The sequence below is a fragment of the Colias philodice genome, chromosome 16, assembly GCF_061535455.1.
Source record: "Colias philodice isolate Cphi_HAF_F1 chromosome 16, ilColPhil1 Martin Lab GWU primary, whole genome shotgun sequence".
NCBI lineage: Eukaryota > Metazoa > Arthropoda > Insecta > Lepidoptera > Pieridae > Colias > Colias philodice.
In genome coordinates this window covers 4,051,982-4,069,176 of record NC_143101.1, presented here as the reverse complement: position 1 = coordinate 4,069,176, position 17,195 = coordinate 4,051,982, and the positions used below count along the sequence as shown (strand labels likewise).

The following is a 17,195-nucleotide window of genomic DNA, read 5'->3' as shown; positions in this document are numbered from 1 at the left end:
TTTTAAAGCTTTCGTTTCATTGTAGTTTTTTCGAAATAATCAAAGTTAATTCAAATTGTGTTAAAAAAAATAAATATAAGTATGGATGAAGGTACAAACATTGAAAAAAATGTTAATGAAATAATCAAAATCCAAATTACTTAAAATAACCGTAAATATTTTTCAACCAATTTACAATTATACCACTTTATTTACACATTAATGAGGTTATTGCTAACTCTATGAATAATTTTTTTTTACACTGAAGCGCAATCTGCTGGTGCGTTTCATGTTCCAATTAAGCATCAGCATAATTCGGCATTGTGCGGCACTGAGTCGCATTATGCTCTGTAATTGGAAAACAGCCATAATTTACGAACGAACTTCGAACGAAGTCTAAACAATTCGTATTAAAATTTGGGTCGATAAACGGAAAAAATAACACAACCGCGTGAACACAGTATTTTGTTTATTTATTTAAATATATATTGGGTGATGTCTCTAATCGTTTAATGCAACATAGTACTGAATTACATAATTAAACCTAAACCGATCGGATTTTTTGACCGTTGAATGACAAACTGGCTTACGCATAAATTCCACTTGCAAGTAGGCTTGCAAGCTGCTGTTAGACAGACTGTCGGACATTTCTTGCGGATGTTTTCTTGCAGATGGAAACGCGGCCTTACGTAGATTATGTACTTAAGACTTTCAAAGTTTTTATATTGTGATCTTAATATAATTCTTAGCAAACAGGCACTAGCATGTGTGAACTGTGAGTGCATGAGTGATGAATTTATGATTTCATGACTAAATAAATTTAAATTACCTACTGTAGTTCGATTTATTGAAATGGTCTTGTAAAATTATTGCAAACACGGAAAATTTATAATCTCATTAAATTTAAACGTTTTAAACACAGGTTTTAAATCATGTAAGTGACGGTGTTATTTTCAAAAACGGTTATTTCCATAGGTTATTTCCTTGTTATATTTTCTGAATTTCGCCCTGTGATTTCGCCACTCGTCAGCAACCATGCGAGCACCAAGGCAAGCACGCATGCGAGTTGACAAACACAGATGACAAATGACAATTTACTGACATATGACTGATCACTGACTTAATTTCTGAACTGAAAAATTGCAAATAATTATGAATAATTATGAAAGTGAAATGTACTGGAAAGTTTTAAATAGTATTCAACTTTCAAATAATATTCTATTAATTTTAATAGTTATGCTTTGATGTTGTGAATGTTCCATAGTATTTATAGTTTTGAGTTAAACGATACCGTAATTAAAAAACATCGTCAATATTACTATCAGTTTTCAACTTTAAGGTTATTTTCCTACAAATACAACAATCAAGATCATATGTATTGATAAAATCAAAACATTGTTCACGGCATGTTTTATATGTGTGTAGAAAATGTCGATTACTTCAAAGGCCAACAAAGAAAACTTTCGCCTCTTGGATTTATCCAGTGACGAAGAATCAGAAGATTTGCAATTAGAGATAATTCCGAATAGAAAGAAGAAAATATCAAGGTTTGTATTTCTTCTAAATACGATATTATTTAAGGATCGATAAAACATATAGGATTGATAACAATAGTTGTTTTGATAGACTATTACTGAGAATCAGAGAATAATCTAGAAATTATCCAAACCAGTGATTTAAATTCGACTTTGTTATTACTTTTTATCATACCTCCAATTCACCTTTATTACTCGCTTAATATATTTTTTCTCTTTTGCTTCATTTATTTTATACTAGTGGTCCGCCCCGGCTTCGCCTGTGGTACATATTTCGCAATAAAAGGTAGCCTATGTCCTTTGTCGGGTATCAAAATATCTCCTTACCAAATTTCATGCAAATTGAAATGCATTGATGATTGATGCATTTATTAATATATGTATGGATTACGATAAATCCACACACATAAGCAACTTTGTCGGTTCTCAACAGGAATATTTTCCTTGCTTTTGCAAAACAATTATATTGATTTTCTGCACATGTTGTCTATTTGCTTATTTTTTTGTAAATTCAACCAAATATAGGTTTAACTTAAAATTTAGCTTATATAGATTTTAATAGATTTCATTTATCAAGTTACTAGCTGCTCCATGCGGTTTCACCCCCGTGGCTCCACTCCTGTTGGTCGTAGTGTGATGATATACAGCCCATAACCTTCCACGATAAATGAGCTATCTAACACCAAAATAATTTTTCAAATCGGACCAATAGTTCCGAAGATTAGCGCGTTCAAACAAACAAACAAACTCTTCAGCTTTATAATATTAGTATAGATTTTAGAGTTCAGTGCCGTCATATTGGCTTCATTTATTATTTTTTTAATTAAAAAAAAATATATATGAACAGGTTTTTATAGGCTTCAGGTTCCAATCTTTGCCATGTGGTTTGCAATCACACAAATTAGAACATAGATTATAATCTAATTGATGTAACACCAATCTTATGACAACATTAATAGCATCATATAGTGAATATAGTGAATAAGAATAAAATGAATTAAAGATGTACGATTATAACAATACTGACTACAGATTTGAATAGTTGTTGGTTTTCAAGTGTTTTTTTTAAATACTACACACAGCTTAATATTACAGATTTGAAAAATTATATTTTATATCAAAATTTTAAAACCAAAGTTTTTTCTAGAAAAGAGCGGAACAGAGGCATCCAACCTCGAGCAGAGCCAAATATAGGACAGGAGGTACAATGTGCGCTATGCTGGGCCGTGCGAGGTACTCTCGTGTTGTGGCTGCTGATGCTGACGTGGATCTGTGCGGCACTGTACGACCAGGTCACTACCATGAGAGTTGACATTGCTAAAGGTTAGTGGTCCACGCTATATTAATTAATATTGGTATAACATAACACATTTAATAATATGTCTTTGACAAGTACTTTTGAGTTGATAAATTGAATTACACAAATTGTACATAATTTAATTTTTAGTATTATATTTTTAAAATGCTTTAAATAATAATGTGTCATTTGAGCCCTCTTTGGCCGTACTGTGGCAAATTTTTCAAAAAGTGGCAAATTTTACTGGCCGTACTGTGGCAAATTTTTCAAAATGTTGGTTCATAGAAATGAGACACTTTTAGGGCTAAGCTCCTAGCTTGCGTTTGTAATAGGATGTATTTTTTTTTACGAGAAGGGAATATTTTTATATGCTAAATATCAAGTTTTTGCAAAAACCATACCACATCCCACATCTTTAAAAATTGTAAACACTTTACCGCCTAAACTAGCAAATACACTTGACAGGACATTATTTGGCATTTATTTTTTGCCACTTTACCATCAGATATCTGCCAGTGACCTTAAAAAATTGTGTAATTGAATAAAATATTCAGTGGCAAAAGTTTACGTGGAACAAACAGTGAATCATAAAAAAAACTATTTTTTAGGCATTACTAAACTCACATCAACTAAAAAGTTGACCAGAGTTACTAGTGACAATATAATAAATTTTATATTTTACTTCATAAATCATGCTAGTAACGAAGGACATTACAGGATCAAATTTGTTGTATAATAAATGATGTTGTTACATGCATGTAGCGCTGTGTTTCGAGGCCGCTGTCTTATAATTAATTCAGTAACAAGGGTGGATACAATGGACGATATGATATAAAATTATTCATTTAATGGTATTATCTAATACGTATTATCCACTGAAAAGGGAAAAAAATATTTTTGAAACAATTTTCTAACTTGAGTAGTACATTCGAATCCCGCCTCGTGATCGAATTTTTTCTAGTCTTTAAAAATGTATATCGTACATTTAGTTTATAAGAAAACCATTACACGCTTATTTAGCGCAGTTGAGCTAACAGTAACTCTGTGTCTCTGTCTCGCACGCTTTTATACCCGAACGGCTAAACAGATTTTAATGAAATTGGATATGAAGAGGGATTCACGATTGACGTACCATTAGGCAACAGAAAACAATGCGAGCATTTTTTTTAAATCTTCATTTGGTCCAATAATATCAGTTCGAAATCGCGTTTTCTACGCCTGTTGTAGTCTTTAATATTTAAGTATTGTATTAATGTACACTAATTCTGCATATTAATTATTCTGCATTAACACTACACACTACTCTATTTGCGTGTTAAATAATCTGAAGGTTTCACAATCCAGTTTTATCGGTAATATTAATCAAGTTTAACTTTTGCTCCGACGCCTTGTCACCGTACGCCTAATTTCCCAAAAGTAATATACGATTCCAGAACTTTTGTTTGTTCCCTAATATATGTGATATCTAAGTGTCTAGTGTTCGCGCATGCGTCCTGACGTCACAGTTACGCTGCTCTGACCTCCCGGGAGGCAGTCTACTACAAAGCGCTCAGTTTTTTTCTCGTATTTATCACTATCTGGTGTCTTTTAATTCGATTTATAAGTGTTTTTATCAGTATTTGTTGTTGAAAAGTGGGGAACTGTTGTGCTGTGCAAAAACACGTCTGTGCTTTCAGTAAACATATTTATTAGTTCTTAAATATTTCGATCTGCGTCACGAATTTTTGCGTAATATTCTCTTCGTTTTTGTTATGTTTATGAAGTATTTATTATATTAGATTTTTATTTATTGTAATATATTGTTTATTTATTAAATAATATATAGAATTGGCGTGGTGTAAGTTGCTATACGCATGCGCTTCGTCCATTCACTGCGTCTGGAACTTATAGGTCGATATAAGATAGTGTCTCGCTTATCATATATTTGATTACATGGCGCAATTTTGGGGAATTGTTTTATAAGTGTTTTATTATTGAGAGTACCTTTTATTTACATTTAGTTAAATTGAGTAAATTAATAAAACACGTAGTTTACAACAAAAGCGTTAATAATGATTAAGTCGAGTGTAAATTGTTTTTGTTCATTTAATGAACCTTCAATATAATATCTTGTGAACAGAGATTTAAGCCTCTTAATACGGATGATAACAGATGATAATAAGATAAAATCGTAAAGCAAATTCACCAATGACGATAAGAATTTTATAATTGCCGTGCTGTCACAGCAATCATAACAACGTTAATCGTTATCTTGTTAAACACTAGATAGTAGATACCAATTGTGATATATATAATTTAAAGCAGCAGTGTACTTTTCGCCTACGTTATATGAATAAAGATATTTTTAAATGTTAGGTTTCTTTTGATACCATTTTTACGAAAGCTCTGCTTCGGTTCCTTGTTATAATCAGCAGACGTATGAGAATGGGATACATATTAGGTTTTATACCTAGGATTTAGTTAAATGCTTTCGATGGCTTGATGAAATAGGTTCAAGTTCTGCCTCGTGATCCAAATTTTTCTATTCCATAAAATATTTCGAGAACGTACGGTCTATTCAATGTAATAACTTAATAAGGTAGAGTTCTTGTAGACATTAATCGTTCGAAAAAGACCTTCCCAGTAATTGTAGATACGACTCATCCAAATATGAGAATCCATCTGAATTATTTACCTTCTAATTTATTTAAACATAAAATAAAGTGTGTGTTACCTGTATATGGCACTTTTTCCGTCACATCCTGGATTCCATGTACCATATATGGATTAAAACATCTCGAGGTTTTGTAATTACGAATTCTTAAAACTGCATACAAAAACCCTTTCCGTTGTGAAGGTCAAATTAGTTATAAATGCATCGTTATAGTAACTGATTATAACCAGAATCGAAAATTTACATAACCTCTACCGAAATCGATTAATAATAATAATTTATTGGCTTTTCAAGAATAATGTCGCCTTGACATATTATACCTTAATGAAAATAAAGGTACTCTTTGTGTAAGTGGTATGGGGAAAATATGGCTATTAAATAGGCAATTATGAGAACATCATTTTTTTCCAATGCATAATAAAGACCGTGTGACGATAGTAATATTGACCTGACGTTAGTTTTTAAGAGCTCGGAACGATCTGATGATGTTTATTTGTTAGCATTGCAAGAATTATCTATTGTTTTCGAGATCGGGTAAAGATCTCTATGAGCTATAATCAATCCTGAACGTTACTTCATAATAAAGGTCCATTCGACATTCTGTTAATTGTGACCTTTTACCATACTTCTGCAGTTTTCTCTAGTACCGGAATTCATAACTGACAAGTCAGAATTTAATAGCTGGCAATTTAGTCTTCACATCCCCGATTCTTAAATACCCAGAAATGTAATAAAAATACCTATAATTTGAGTAACCTTATCATGCTAGAAAGGTCACCAGTTAACACGCATACGCAATGTTGGTGGTCTATATTGTAGGTACCTAAATAAATATCTCAATAACGTTTGAACTTCCATACAGGATTGCCAGGGCGCGGGTGGTTCCGTAATTCTATTTCCAGCCAATTCCTATCGTAAATCGCATTGGTAGCATGTGTGTAGGTAATGTTTCCTTTGTTAACTGTTTTATTTCCTTTAGACTTTAGAGGAAACACTTTCTTCTCTATATTGTTTTATTGCAATTAAATATTTTCTTCTAAGTAGGGTTGGTCGTTGTAATCAACAAGGAAAAGTGTCTTATTTTTAAATTAAATACTTAGGTATATGAAAAATATCTGTAGTAGTCTATCGAACCGTTGTCGATACAATAAAATTGAAGATATTAAGTGGCTTATTAAAAAAATCAGACCAATATCCTAGAGAACTGTACATAATACTAATGTATTTCGTCAAGTTCGTAGGTGCATGCAATCACAAACAGATTCGCGACAATGCATTATTTCCTCTAATGTAAATTATGTTCTTCCGCGTTGACTTTCCTCTTTTATAGGAAAACCTTTCGATTGCGGACGCGATCGTGTGTCCTTACATGCACTTCGGTAATAAGGTGATTGTCAATTATCAAGGGCCTATGCAGTTGATGATGATGATTGTAATATACATGTCAGATGTCTACAGTTCACATTTAAGTACATTCAATTGCGATGTTGTTTAATGTTCATTTATTAATGATCATTCAAATACTGTGCCAATTTAGTGGCCTAGAAACACAAATTTACTTGTATGTGATATTAATACAAAACTGGCCTCCTAATATGTGAGAATCTTGAACAAAGAATACATCGGTCGTGTACAAAAAATATTCCACCAAAAATGATATTATTTCTGCAGCTACGTCATCTTAATACTATTATAAAGGCGAAAGTTTGTAAGGATGTGTGGATGTATGGATGTATGGATGTATGGATGTATGGATGTTTGTTACTCTTTCACGTAAAAACTACTGAACCGATTACAATGAAATTTAGCACACATATAGAGGGTAACTTGGATTAACACATAGGATAGTTTTTATCCCGGAAATCCCACGGGAACGGGAATTATGCGGGTTTTCCTTTGCAAACGCGGGCGAAGCCGCGGGCGGAAATCTAGTACATAATAAAAAAAAATCAATTAACATATCACCACTTACTATGATTAAATGCTAATACTTGTAATTGACACGCTATAATATACTAACTCTATTCATTGTGCCATAATCACTTAATTACGAAAAACAAACGTTCTTTAGGCATATTTCTTAAAAATTCACACATAAAATAAATGATAAAATTATACAAATTATATCTCGATAGTTCCCAAGATCAAGGTTAGCAACATTTCAATGGCATGGCCTCACAAATGAGGGTTCCCTTCTAACGTTCAGAGTTCAGGCAGTCACGTAGTTAAATTGCGACCTAGGTTAATGTAATGAGGTGATTCTATAGCAAATAACGTTCAAACTTCAACAGAACAGATAGTATTATGTTTATAGAGGAAGCTATTGAGGAAGGCTAGTCAGTCTGGATGTTAATCTTATATATATAAAAATGAATCGCAAAATGTGTTGGTAAGCGCATAACTCGAGAACGGCTGAACCGATTTCGATAATTCTTTTTGCACGCCTCATAAGCGAAGCGTTGAGGTGGGTACTACTGTCACTTCGCGCAAAACATCTGATTTTTCAAACTTAAAATGTCTTTATGTATCATACATTGCACTTGTAAGATAATACACACATATTAAGAAAAAACACTATTTTTAACGTTCATGATATTTTTGATGTCATTTTTGTTATTTAAACTAGTTAAAAAACAGTTTAAAAAAGTTCTGTCTTGGACGTCCGTGTGTCTGTATGTGCGGATCCTTTTTCTTGTTAACACGATAGCGACCGAAATACTTTACTAATCGAGTCTTTTTTTTTCTCTTACGCTTGAGTATGCTCAGGAATAGAACCCTTTCATTTTTCAGGGTCTGATTCGATGTGGTTTAATTGTTATTAAATAAACAAAAATAATAATTAATAAATATTTATTAAAAAAAAATTATGAGGCGTGCACTTTTGGATTTTCCAAATTATTTTATTATATTCCTTGAAGTACGAGGGTGGTTCTTATGCAGAGAAAACGTAAACATGTACCACGGGCGAAGCCGGGGCGGACCGCTAGTGTGCCTATAAATATATTCTGTGTCTCATCTAGATTTGCCATTGCGAACTGGGATTAAGGTTTTAGATGGCTCTTTAGAAAAGTGTGAGCAAGGGACAAAGATCTCCGTCTCCCTTTTGTCATTGTAGGGTATGCGTTACTGTAAAGATTCCTGCTACTGATGTGCATCTTTTGTAAGGGTTGTGTAATAACTCAGGACAAAGCATGGTTCCATCTCTACGCAAATAAAAATACGAAAGTACTTTTATTCAAATGAAATTATTACGATAATTTGATTAGACAATATGATTAGGTATAATATAAAACGGTTAACAAAAAGAAACGAATCGAATATTCTAGGGAAAATATGAAAGCACTTTTCCTTTTCAAACGAAGAGAATCTAGTGAATGCGCTGTGGCTTGTAGACACACTTGAACTACATTCGTGAAAATCTCAGAAAAGAGAACTGAGATTTGTAGGTGATACTTTCCCTCGAAGACATTTTCATATTTTCATTTAAGAGCTTTTAATATCAAAGTAGATATTAATAGGGTAGAATAAGTCTGCAGTTATCATAATATCATGAGGTTATAATTTATTATCTTATTAAATGTGAAAGTTGTTTGCGTCATAATATACTTATAATAAGTATAATATTATTTCTTGTAAAGCACTTGCTTCATTGCCCCTGGGTAGATAATCGCGCTATAAACATAATTAAGATAAAGTTCTTAACACAGATCTAATAGTAATTAATCCAGTCTAGCCAATAAAATAATCTCAATTCCTACCGTGAAGTGAAGCCGCCTGCCGCAATTTATTTGTTTACATACAAAGTTGAACATTCGATAAACGGACGTCGCGCCGCGCGGTCGTGTACAGTGAATGTCGCTAGTGCAGTGCTCGAAATTCGGATGTGTTCACGGTAGCGTTGGAGAGTGTGAAGGAATATGATGGAGAGCGGCGTGCACGCAGCAGTGCCGTTGCGGGTTGGTAAGAAAATGAGGAAACGAAGGGAGTTGGACGCTCTAGTTGGCGGGCCGGGTTCTAGAAGTGGTAGACTTTTGTCAGCGTCCAGTGATGAAGGAGAGCCGTGGGGACGACGGACGAGTCGTAGACGAAGATCCCGACCCTTCGTGCGTCTGGCAGCGGCTCTTGCGCTGTGTGTGTGCGTTGTATCAGCAGCTACCGTACTGTGGCTATTCGTGGATGTTCGAAGGCAGATCGTGTCGCTCAGAATTGAGATGGATAGAGGTACATATCATTCAGTTATGGTTATTCTTACTTGTAGTAAAAATCAAAATAAACACAATAATGTTATAAGGTCAATAATAATTATTAATAAACTATCTGACGCGCGAGCTGTAAAACATGACGTTTCAATGGTCATTTGTTTATATTTTTCTTGATTAAAAACGTCAAGATAATTAAGAACTTTTACCAATTATTGTAAAGTAACTTTTACAATCAAACTAAAGTAATTAATACAAACTAAAACATAAATGAAATCATTCAAGCCTTTCTTCGGCATAGCTTAAAAATTTCAGCATGCTGCGTGAAAATAGGGTGTTTTTTTTTTTATAGCCATAAAAACGAAAGATTTCCTGATTCCCTAATCGCATTTATACCGTTATAGATAATAATTAAATCCGTATTCCTTTTTATCTTCCGTGAACCGCATTCCACTTATCCGGGTCTAGCAATAAATTATAGATTATTTTATCAATAAACATTTTATTTATAAAGAATGCTACGTTTAACTCGAATGTAAACAAAAAGGAGTACACTGACATTTATTTACCACAGCAAAAAGTACACAATGGTTATATTGAGGAAATTTAAGTCTGCGAATTCGATAAATCAGAATTCTATAGTCTTTAATTCAGGTATCAATAGGTACTTATATACTGAAAATAAATATGTTCTAAATATATCTGTATAATAATAATATTTATACGCAATACTTCAATTACTATTTACTTTATGAAATTACCTATTGCAGTCTCAATGCATAATTTAAAACGTCATGGTGATAATTACGTTAAAAAGTTTTAAACATTCAGATCCAGATAAGAAGAATTAAATAAACATTATGTAGATAAAGTCCTAATATAGTTCTAAATGGCTAATTTCCATACCTGTGTGTTTGGTTTGCTAATACGATATACATTTAGCGTATTTAGTATAGCAACGTTGCTATCTCAAGGAAACTTTTCGACCTAGTAAGGTAGAAAGTTGATCACAACCCACGCTGTAGAAGTTCATGAGTAAAGAACAATTGAAGTAGGAAGCCACACCGCCTGTCTTACTTCACAAAGGTCATCAGGCCTCATTATATTAAAAATTCATTCATAAATCGATACTTACTACTTTGTTAAAACGAGATAACCTTGACCCATGCGTAACAATTTCCTGTGGCAATTTATTTTATAAGTAATTAACTAATTAGCCTAATTCATATAACGTGATGATATACGTGAATATAACACTAGCTGTGCCCCGCGGGTTTTCCCGTATTGCTCCGCTCCTATTGGCCTTAGCGTGAAGATGTATAGTCTATATAATATAGCCTTCTTCGATAAATGGGCTACCTAACACCGAAAGAATTTTTCAAATCGGACCAGAAGTTCTTGAGATCAGCGCTTTCAACAAACACTTAAGCCTTAAAATATTAGTATATATTTTCAAAGACAACCTATACGTATAATTACGCTATTAAAATCAGTAAAAGGAAGGCCGAAATCCTTTAATAAATACAGTAAAATTAAAAAATTAATCCATCGATTAAAATCAATATCATGCCTTGTCATTTGTATTTCAATGCCACACTTTATATGGAGAAAATTACCTGTTAGGTAAGTATTAACACATTAACGAACGTATACTATAGAAGTAAGTTTTATACAAAACCTCTTGCTTAAAAATACACAGACAGTAAGTACTTAGTTAAAATTAGAGCCGACAGTAATAATATGAATTTATTTAACTAATACAATACACATTTTTTGCTAAGCAAATAATGTAATGCAAACGATATTTTATAGAGGCAAATAATATGTTTAAGTAACCATTGTTTAACTACCGACTTACTGTCGTCATCAAAGATCGTTGAGGTCAGCGTATGATATTTTGAACTAAGAATTCAGTGTTAGTGCCAAGGTTTATTTGGTTTATTTATTTATTTTTTTATTTATTTGCATACAATTCGGATATCGCAGATCCATATTTATTTATCCATAGGTATATCCATATTATGAACATATTAAGTATCTAAGCATTTTTGAGTCGATGGACAGCTTTTGCTTATCAGAGACTGTGATATCACCAAATTTTAACACATCAGGCATTCAAATATTTAAAAAAAAACTCCCTGTCCCAATCAAATATACCTACCCTTCAAAAATATGTAATAGTGTATGACAAGGAAGTTTCTAGCGGCTTCCACCTAGGAAATTCCTGTAGGAATAAATAATTCACTGCAGTTAAAATTTCATTCGTTTCTTTGTCCAGACACAAAAAAACCATATCATAAGATCGCTTCGTTGCGACGTGAATAACGAACAAACTTTTACACTCAAAAAATGCGTACAAGACGACGATCTCTGTTCATTGATGATCGATTTTAAATAAAACAATAAATAACCCGCCATTACTTTTTCGCAGTAACAACCACAAGCGGCGGAGTCGGGGACGCCCTTCAAGTATGTCACACAGCAGCGAAAGAACTAAAAGCGAACGCGAGCGAGCTAAGTGCAAGGATACTCAAACTGGAGTTGCAGCACGAAGAGCTCTCGCAGCGAATGAAGAATGCCCAAGAGGAGTTGGCCCTCGTGTCCGGACAATTGTCCGCGGCGCCAAAGTTAGCTGATACTCCGAGACGGATCGCAGAGTTGCAACGGACGGTTGCTGACTTTGGTTCACAGGTAATTTGATAATAATTGTGTCATAATAAATTATTGTTGATAAATGTAGGATTAATGAAGGATATGAGCTGGCTTATGGCCATGTAAGATAGAGCAAAATTTGAATGTTTTCATTTTTAAATCCTTTTGTTGATACTTTGCTTACTTGTTAAATTGTGAGAGATGTCTATACTTAGATACTATATTTACCTAATTCGTCCTTCATGAGTTAACGATTGTCTTTTAAAACTTTGAAAATTAATTTCTAGAATAAATGGATTGAATTTTTCCAAATTTAAGCTGTCACCCATCTTCAAGTTAAATGTTTATCAATAATGCGATTAAAGTATTACATTTATTTTATTAATTTATTTACGGATTGCAATGTAAAAGATAACCATAATACCTTGGACGTGGTAACAAGCGTTTCGAAATTGTGGCATGTTGGCAGTTGACACAGCCGCAATGCGCCTATTACATATTATATTTGTTAATTTTTGTTGATATAATAAGTTCATTGTTACATTTTCTGTTGTAGAATAAATTAATATTATTTATATGACGAGAAAAAACGAAGAAACGTTTTTCATACTTTTTAGAATTATCGGCATTCCAATCCGAGAAATTACCTCAAAATAGATCGTAAAAAATATATTTCTGAGTTGGAAAAGATATAGGTTCAGTTCCAATCCTTCAACCCTTTCAGATAAAAGGCTTCGACAGCGCGATAGAATCAGCGCACAAGCAAGCACTAACCGCTACATCCAGTGTAGAGGAGCTCAGGAACTACGTAGTGCACTTAGAAGAGAGAACCAACGACACTATAGCGAACGTGTCGACCAATTGGAAGAAAGGGGAGGAGCTTAAAGTTCAGCTAGTGGCCTTGAATACAACGTTAGGGAGTAGGATGGATGGATTCCAAGCGATTATTGATGGAATAAAGGTGAGTCGAATTTGTAGGGAAGTTTAGGGTAAAATAGGTTCTCAAGTAATACATCCAGTGTAGAGGAGCTCAGGAACTACGTAGTGCACTTAGAAAAGAGGACTAACGACACTATAGCGAACGTGTCGACCAATTGGAAGAAAGGGGAGGAGCTTAAAGTTCAGCTAGTGGCCTCGAATACGACGTTAGGGAGTAGGATGGATGGATTCCAGGCGATTCTCGATGGAATGAAGGTAGGTGGGTTGAAACTTGAATTTGTAAAGATAGTATTTAAAGTAAAAGTTTTGTGATAGATTTGTTGCATAAGCAGCATATTCAGTAACGTTGGTGAAATAAAAGTGGGATTTTTTGTTCAATTTGTCAGATTGTTTCTAGGGTACTCAAATGAATTTTAAATTTTAAAATTTTGCTCGATGTCACCATTAAATTACGTAAGCTTTATATTGCCAGTTAATCAAATCATGGAAAATGAAACAAAAGCGAAATTTTGCTACGTTATAGAATTAGACAAAATATTTTTCCTTGGCATGTTTCGACCTATTTCCGATCGCAACAAAAACGTATTCTGTAGCATTATAATATTGTTTTGTCATTTGTTCCAGAAACCAGTAGAAAAAGCGGCAGTAAGTGAAACGCCGGTAGCAACTAATGCACCCACTGCCTCCCCCACAAGTACCACTACCTTACCACCAGGTAAGATATTTTTAACCTTCTTAAAAGTAAACAAATAAATATGAGTTTTTTAGTTTTTTAATAGATAGATAGATTTTAAATATTGATGTTAACCACAACCTTCTTACAAGTAAAAAAAGTTTTTTTTTTATTTATGATTTTTAAATAGAAATTGTCAATTGTAATATTTTTATTCGGTTTGTTAGTATGATACGATTACGATACTTCAGGTCATGTAACACTTTAGGGCTATATACAAATGTTATCGAAATTTATTCAGTGCTTATGGGATAAAACGAAAAAGTAGATATAGATGCCGTTTTTGTTTATGTATGATCAGCTCTTATTTATTTTCGAGATCACCATATTTGATATGACAAGAAAATTTGTATTGAAAACGTAATGTATGCTTGATGAAATTGTAACGTCATTCGGAAGTATGCACTTACGGATAGTCGTTTACTAATGTCCATCTCTCTATGAAACGTGTTACGTGAAAACTGAACATAAAACATAGATGAATCTAAACAGCAAGTTAATCTATCCAATTCATGACCTATCACTTATGTAAAATGCTATCCACTTTCCTTAGGCCTTTGCCTGCTTGTTATTGATTCTTAATTTAACCCATTTATAATGTTATTTTGTAATTTTGTATTAAATAATCTATTTATAACACAATAAATCATACATAAAAAAGCGTGTGTGCCGATCACACGTCTCAGAAGTGAAACTTCTTTGGCAAGATTCAAAGATACCAAAATCGTCGCCACTTCATGACGTGACAGTATTGCCATGACGAGACCTTGAAATTTTACTCTTAACGCGCCTAATAAGTTTCACTTCAAAAAAAAACATCTAAAAATAATTTTATTTGCGAGACAGCTTACGTCACCAAATGTTTACATAACGAACATAAACAAAAATTATGTTAAAAACGAATTAACAGATCAATCTTCCTGCATTTTAAAAACATTATGCTAAGGTCATGTAAGAGAATAGTGATCACTTGATGACCTCAAGTGTTAGCCCTTTTAGACGCGGAAGCTTTATTATGACACCTTTAATTACTTCCCTAAGTAAACTAATGTTTATTTCTAATTTATATTTGTTGTCTATAAAAAGTAGTATAACTATTAACTACTAAACTCTAGCTCTTATCTATATAAATCTAATAGATGTTTTTCTGTGTTGATTATTTTTAGAATAGATTCAAGGAAAGTAGTGAAAAATAAACAAAAAAATTAAGGAAACAAAACATTAAATTATTCAATAACTTGTTGTATTTTTGTAGCATGACCTTCAGTTAAAAATAAACTTTGAATTGAGATGTTTTTCGAATAATAAATAAGCAAATTAATAAGCACTTAAGGTTGGAGCCATTTTGTGAATTTAGGGTCAGAGCGAATATTTTTTACTCGATTGCTTTATTCTGATGATATAAATACGGTGCCATTTATAAATAAGCACCGATTATCCAGGCCCAAAGAGAAGCAAAAAAGTAATATCTAATTCTCTGGTAAGGTCACCGAATTTATACACTACACTGTTATACTTCAAAATATATAATATTATGTACAAATGTGGTAGCAAAGTATAGCTAATCTTTGCTCTAGTGTAGCAAATCTTTAAACTTTGTGCATACAAATTCGACCGCCTCCTTGGTACAGTGGTTGACGCGTGAGCGTAGAACCGAGGGGTCCTGGGTTCGATTCCCGTTGGAGACGAAGAAAAAAAAAATGTCTCGGTCTGGCAGGACACAAGGGCTGATCACCTACTTGTCACTAAAGAAAATCGATCAGTGAAACAGATGTATGAATAATGCATCTGCCCCTTACCCCACTACGGGGACACGGGACTTCACTTTTATACAAATTAGCAGGTACATTTTATTTCTCAATAAAGTACTACAACTAACATTGAAAATTGTTTGCAAAGTTTTAATAAACCAAAAGTGTTCGGTTTCCTAAATTATATTGGATTAAAATATTCCATAATAACTTCACTTTAAAGACATAAGTCTTTAAAGTAAATTACTTACACGTATTTCACTTGGTTTTGAAGAATTTATTATACTTCAAAAAATACTTAAAAATGAAACATTTTTTCTAGGTCCAGCAAAGCCAAGCGTGCTCACAATGAAGGAGCCGGCCACAAGTTAAAACAACGATTGCTCAGAATTTTTTCAAGGCAACATTGCGTCCACGCGACAAATATGACGTAGTTACGGGGTAGGGTTGGCGTAACTAGAGGGAGGGGTAATAAATGGGCAAAGGGGTACTAAAAATCCGAAAATTCAAAGTAAAAATCGTAAAAAATCTAGTAAAAAAATATTTGAAAAGAAGTGTGAAATTTTTTTTGCAAATAAGTTTGCAAGTAAGTCTGTCAAAGACGTGTTAAATCGACTCGAACGTGGTTGATTTGAGGTTAAAATATTTGAGTATCGGGAATTGTAATCGCTCATACATTTTTTTTAAGTAATGAAAAAACATTTTTAACTTTTTTTTTGAAAAATCTTAGAAAGACGATTCTATAAAGATAATTGCTTCAATTTTTTGCACTAAGAACTGATATTTTTTAGTTTTTACCTAGTTACGCCAACATGTAGTGAACGATCCCTCCAATTTAGATGAGTTAAGAGTTGCCGTACACAAAAATTCATTTGTTTATTTTTTCTCATATATTTTATCAGCTGCTGGTATACATGGCTGTGTATTTTATGGAGACCATATTGAATATAAAAAAATATTATAATGTTAAAGTTTTAATAACGATATTCAATATGGCCTTCGTAAGTACGTATTTAATAGAAACTAGTCTAATTTAAGTTTATAACTTGTATTTATATTTTAATATTAAAATTATTTTAACTAAGTTACACACGTTAAAATATACTTTATTTTGTAATAGTGTTTATTTCAGCATTTCTCTTTTAATATTTTTAGAATGAAAGGATTGTAATAGAGTAATATAAATAAGGAATAAAGATGTGTCAAGTAATTTTTACAGAGATGCCAACGAATTCGATCTCAAACTAACGATGATAGGAACACACTGGGTGATTTTTATTCGATAAATAATATAATAAAGAGTTTAACCCAGTATATAGAGTTACTAAGAAAATCGCAAGAACACAAAAACGAAGTAAAATTTGAAAATAAACAATTTAATGCATCTTAAGTTTAATCAAAAATTCGACTGATTTCTGCTCTCAAACATAAAATAAGATTTTTTAATTAGAATTTTT

The 17,195-nt window shown here is 32.8% G+C and overlaps 1 protein-coding gene across 3 annotated transcripts; it reads left to right on the top strand.

Annotated features, from left to right (window-relative positions):
* Positions 1-1,106: 1,106 nt before the first annotated feature.
* Positions 1,107-16,422, top strand: LOC149481586 (uncharacterized). 3 transcript variants are annotated; one of them, XM_089704890.1, is made up of 6 exons: positions 1,107-1,526; positions 2,662-2,837; positions 12,095-12,354; positions 13,040-13,276; positions 13,879-13,969; positions 16,061-16,422. In XM_089704890.1, the coding sequence occupies exons 1-6, from the start codon at positions 1,408-1,410 to the stop codon at positions 16,108-16,110; spliced, it is 933 nt and encodes a 310-aa protein (XP_089561016.1). In that variant the 5' UTR covers positions 1,107-1,407; the 3' UTR covers positions 16,111-16,422. The 3 variants fall into 3 exon arrangements, 2 of the variants coding, with proteins under 2 accessions (XP_089561016.1, XP_089561014.1); XR_016316809.1 differs by lacking the exons at positions 1,107-1,526; positions 2,662-2,837 and adding an exon at positions 9,096-9,685 and having other exon boundaries at positions 16,061-16,292; positions 16,330-16,422; XM_089704888.1 differs by lacking the exons at positions 1,107-1,526; positions 2,662-2,837 and adding an exon at positions 9,096-9,685.
* Positions 16,423-17,195: the final 773 nt, after the last annotated feature.

What these genes read in the sequence shown, in the direction of transcription:
- LOC149481586 (XM_089704888.1), top strand. Translation starts at nt 9,382, where the DNA reads ATGATGGAGAGCGGCGTGCACGCAGCAGTGCCGTTGCGGGTTGGTAAG. An exon ending in CAGAATTGAGATGGATAGAG is followed by an intron (nt 9,686 to 12,094) that starts GTACATATCATT and finishes ACTTTTTCGCAG; the next exon opens with TAACAACCACAAGCGGCGGA. An exon ending in TTGCTGACTTTGGTTCACAG is followed by an intron (nt 12,355 to 13,039) that starts GTAATTTGATAA and finishes CAACCCTTTCAG; the next exon opens with ATAAAAGGCTTCGACAGCGC.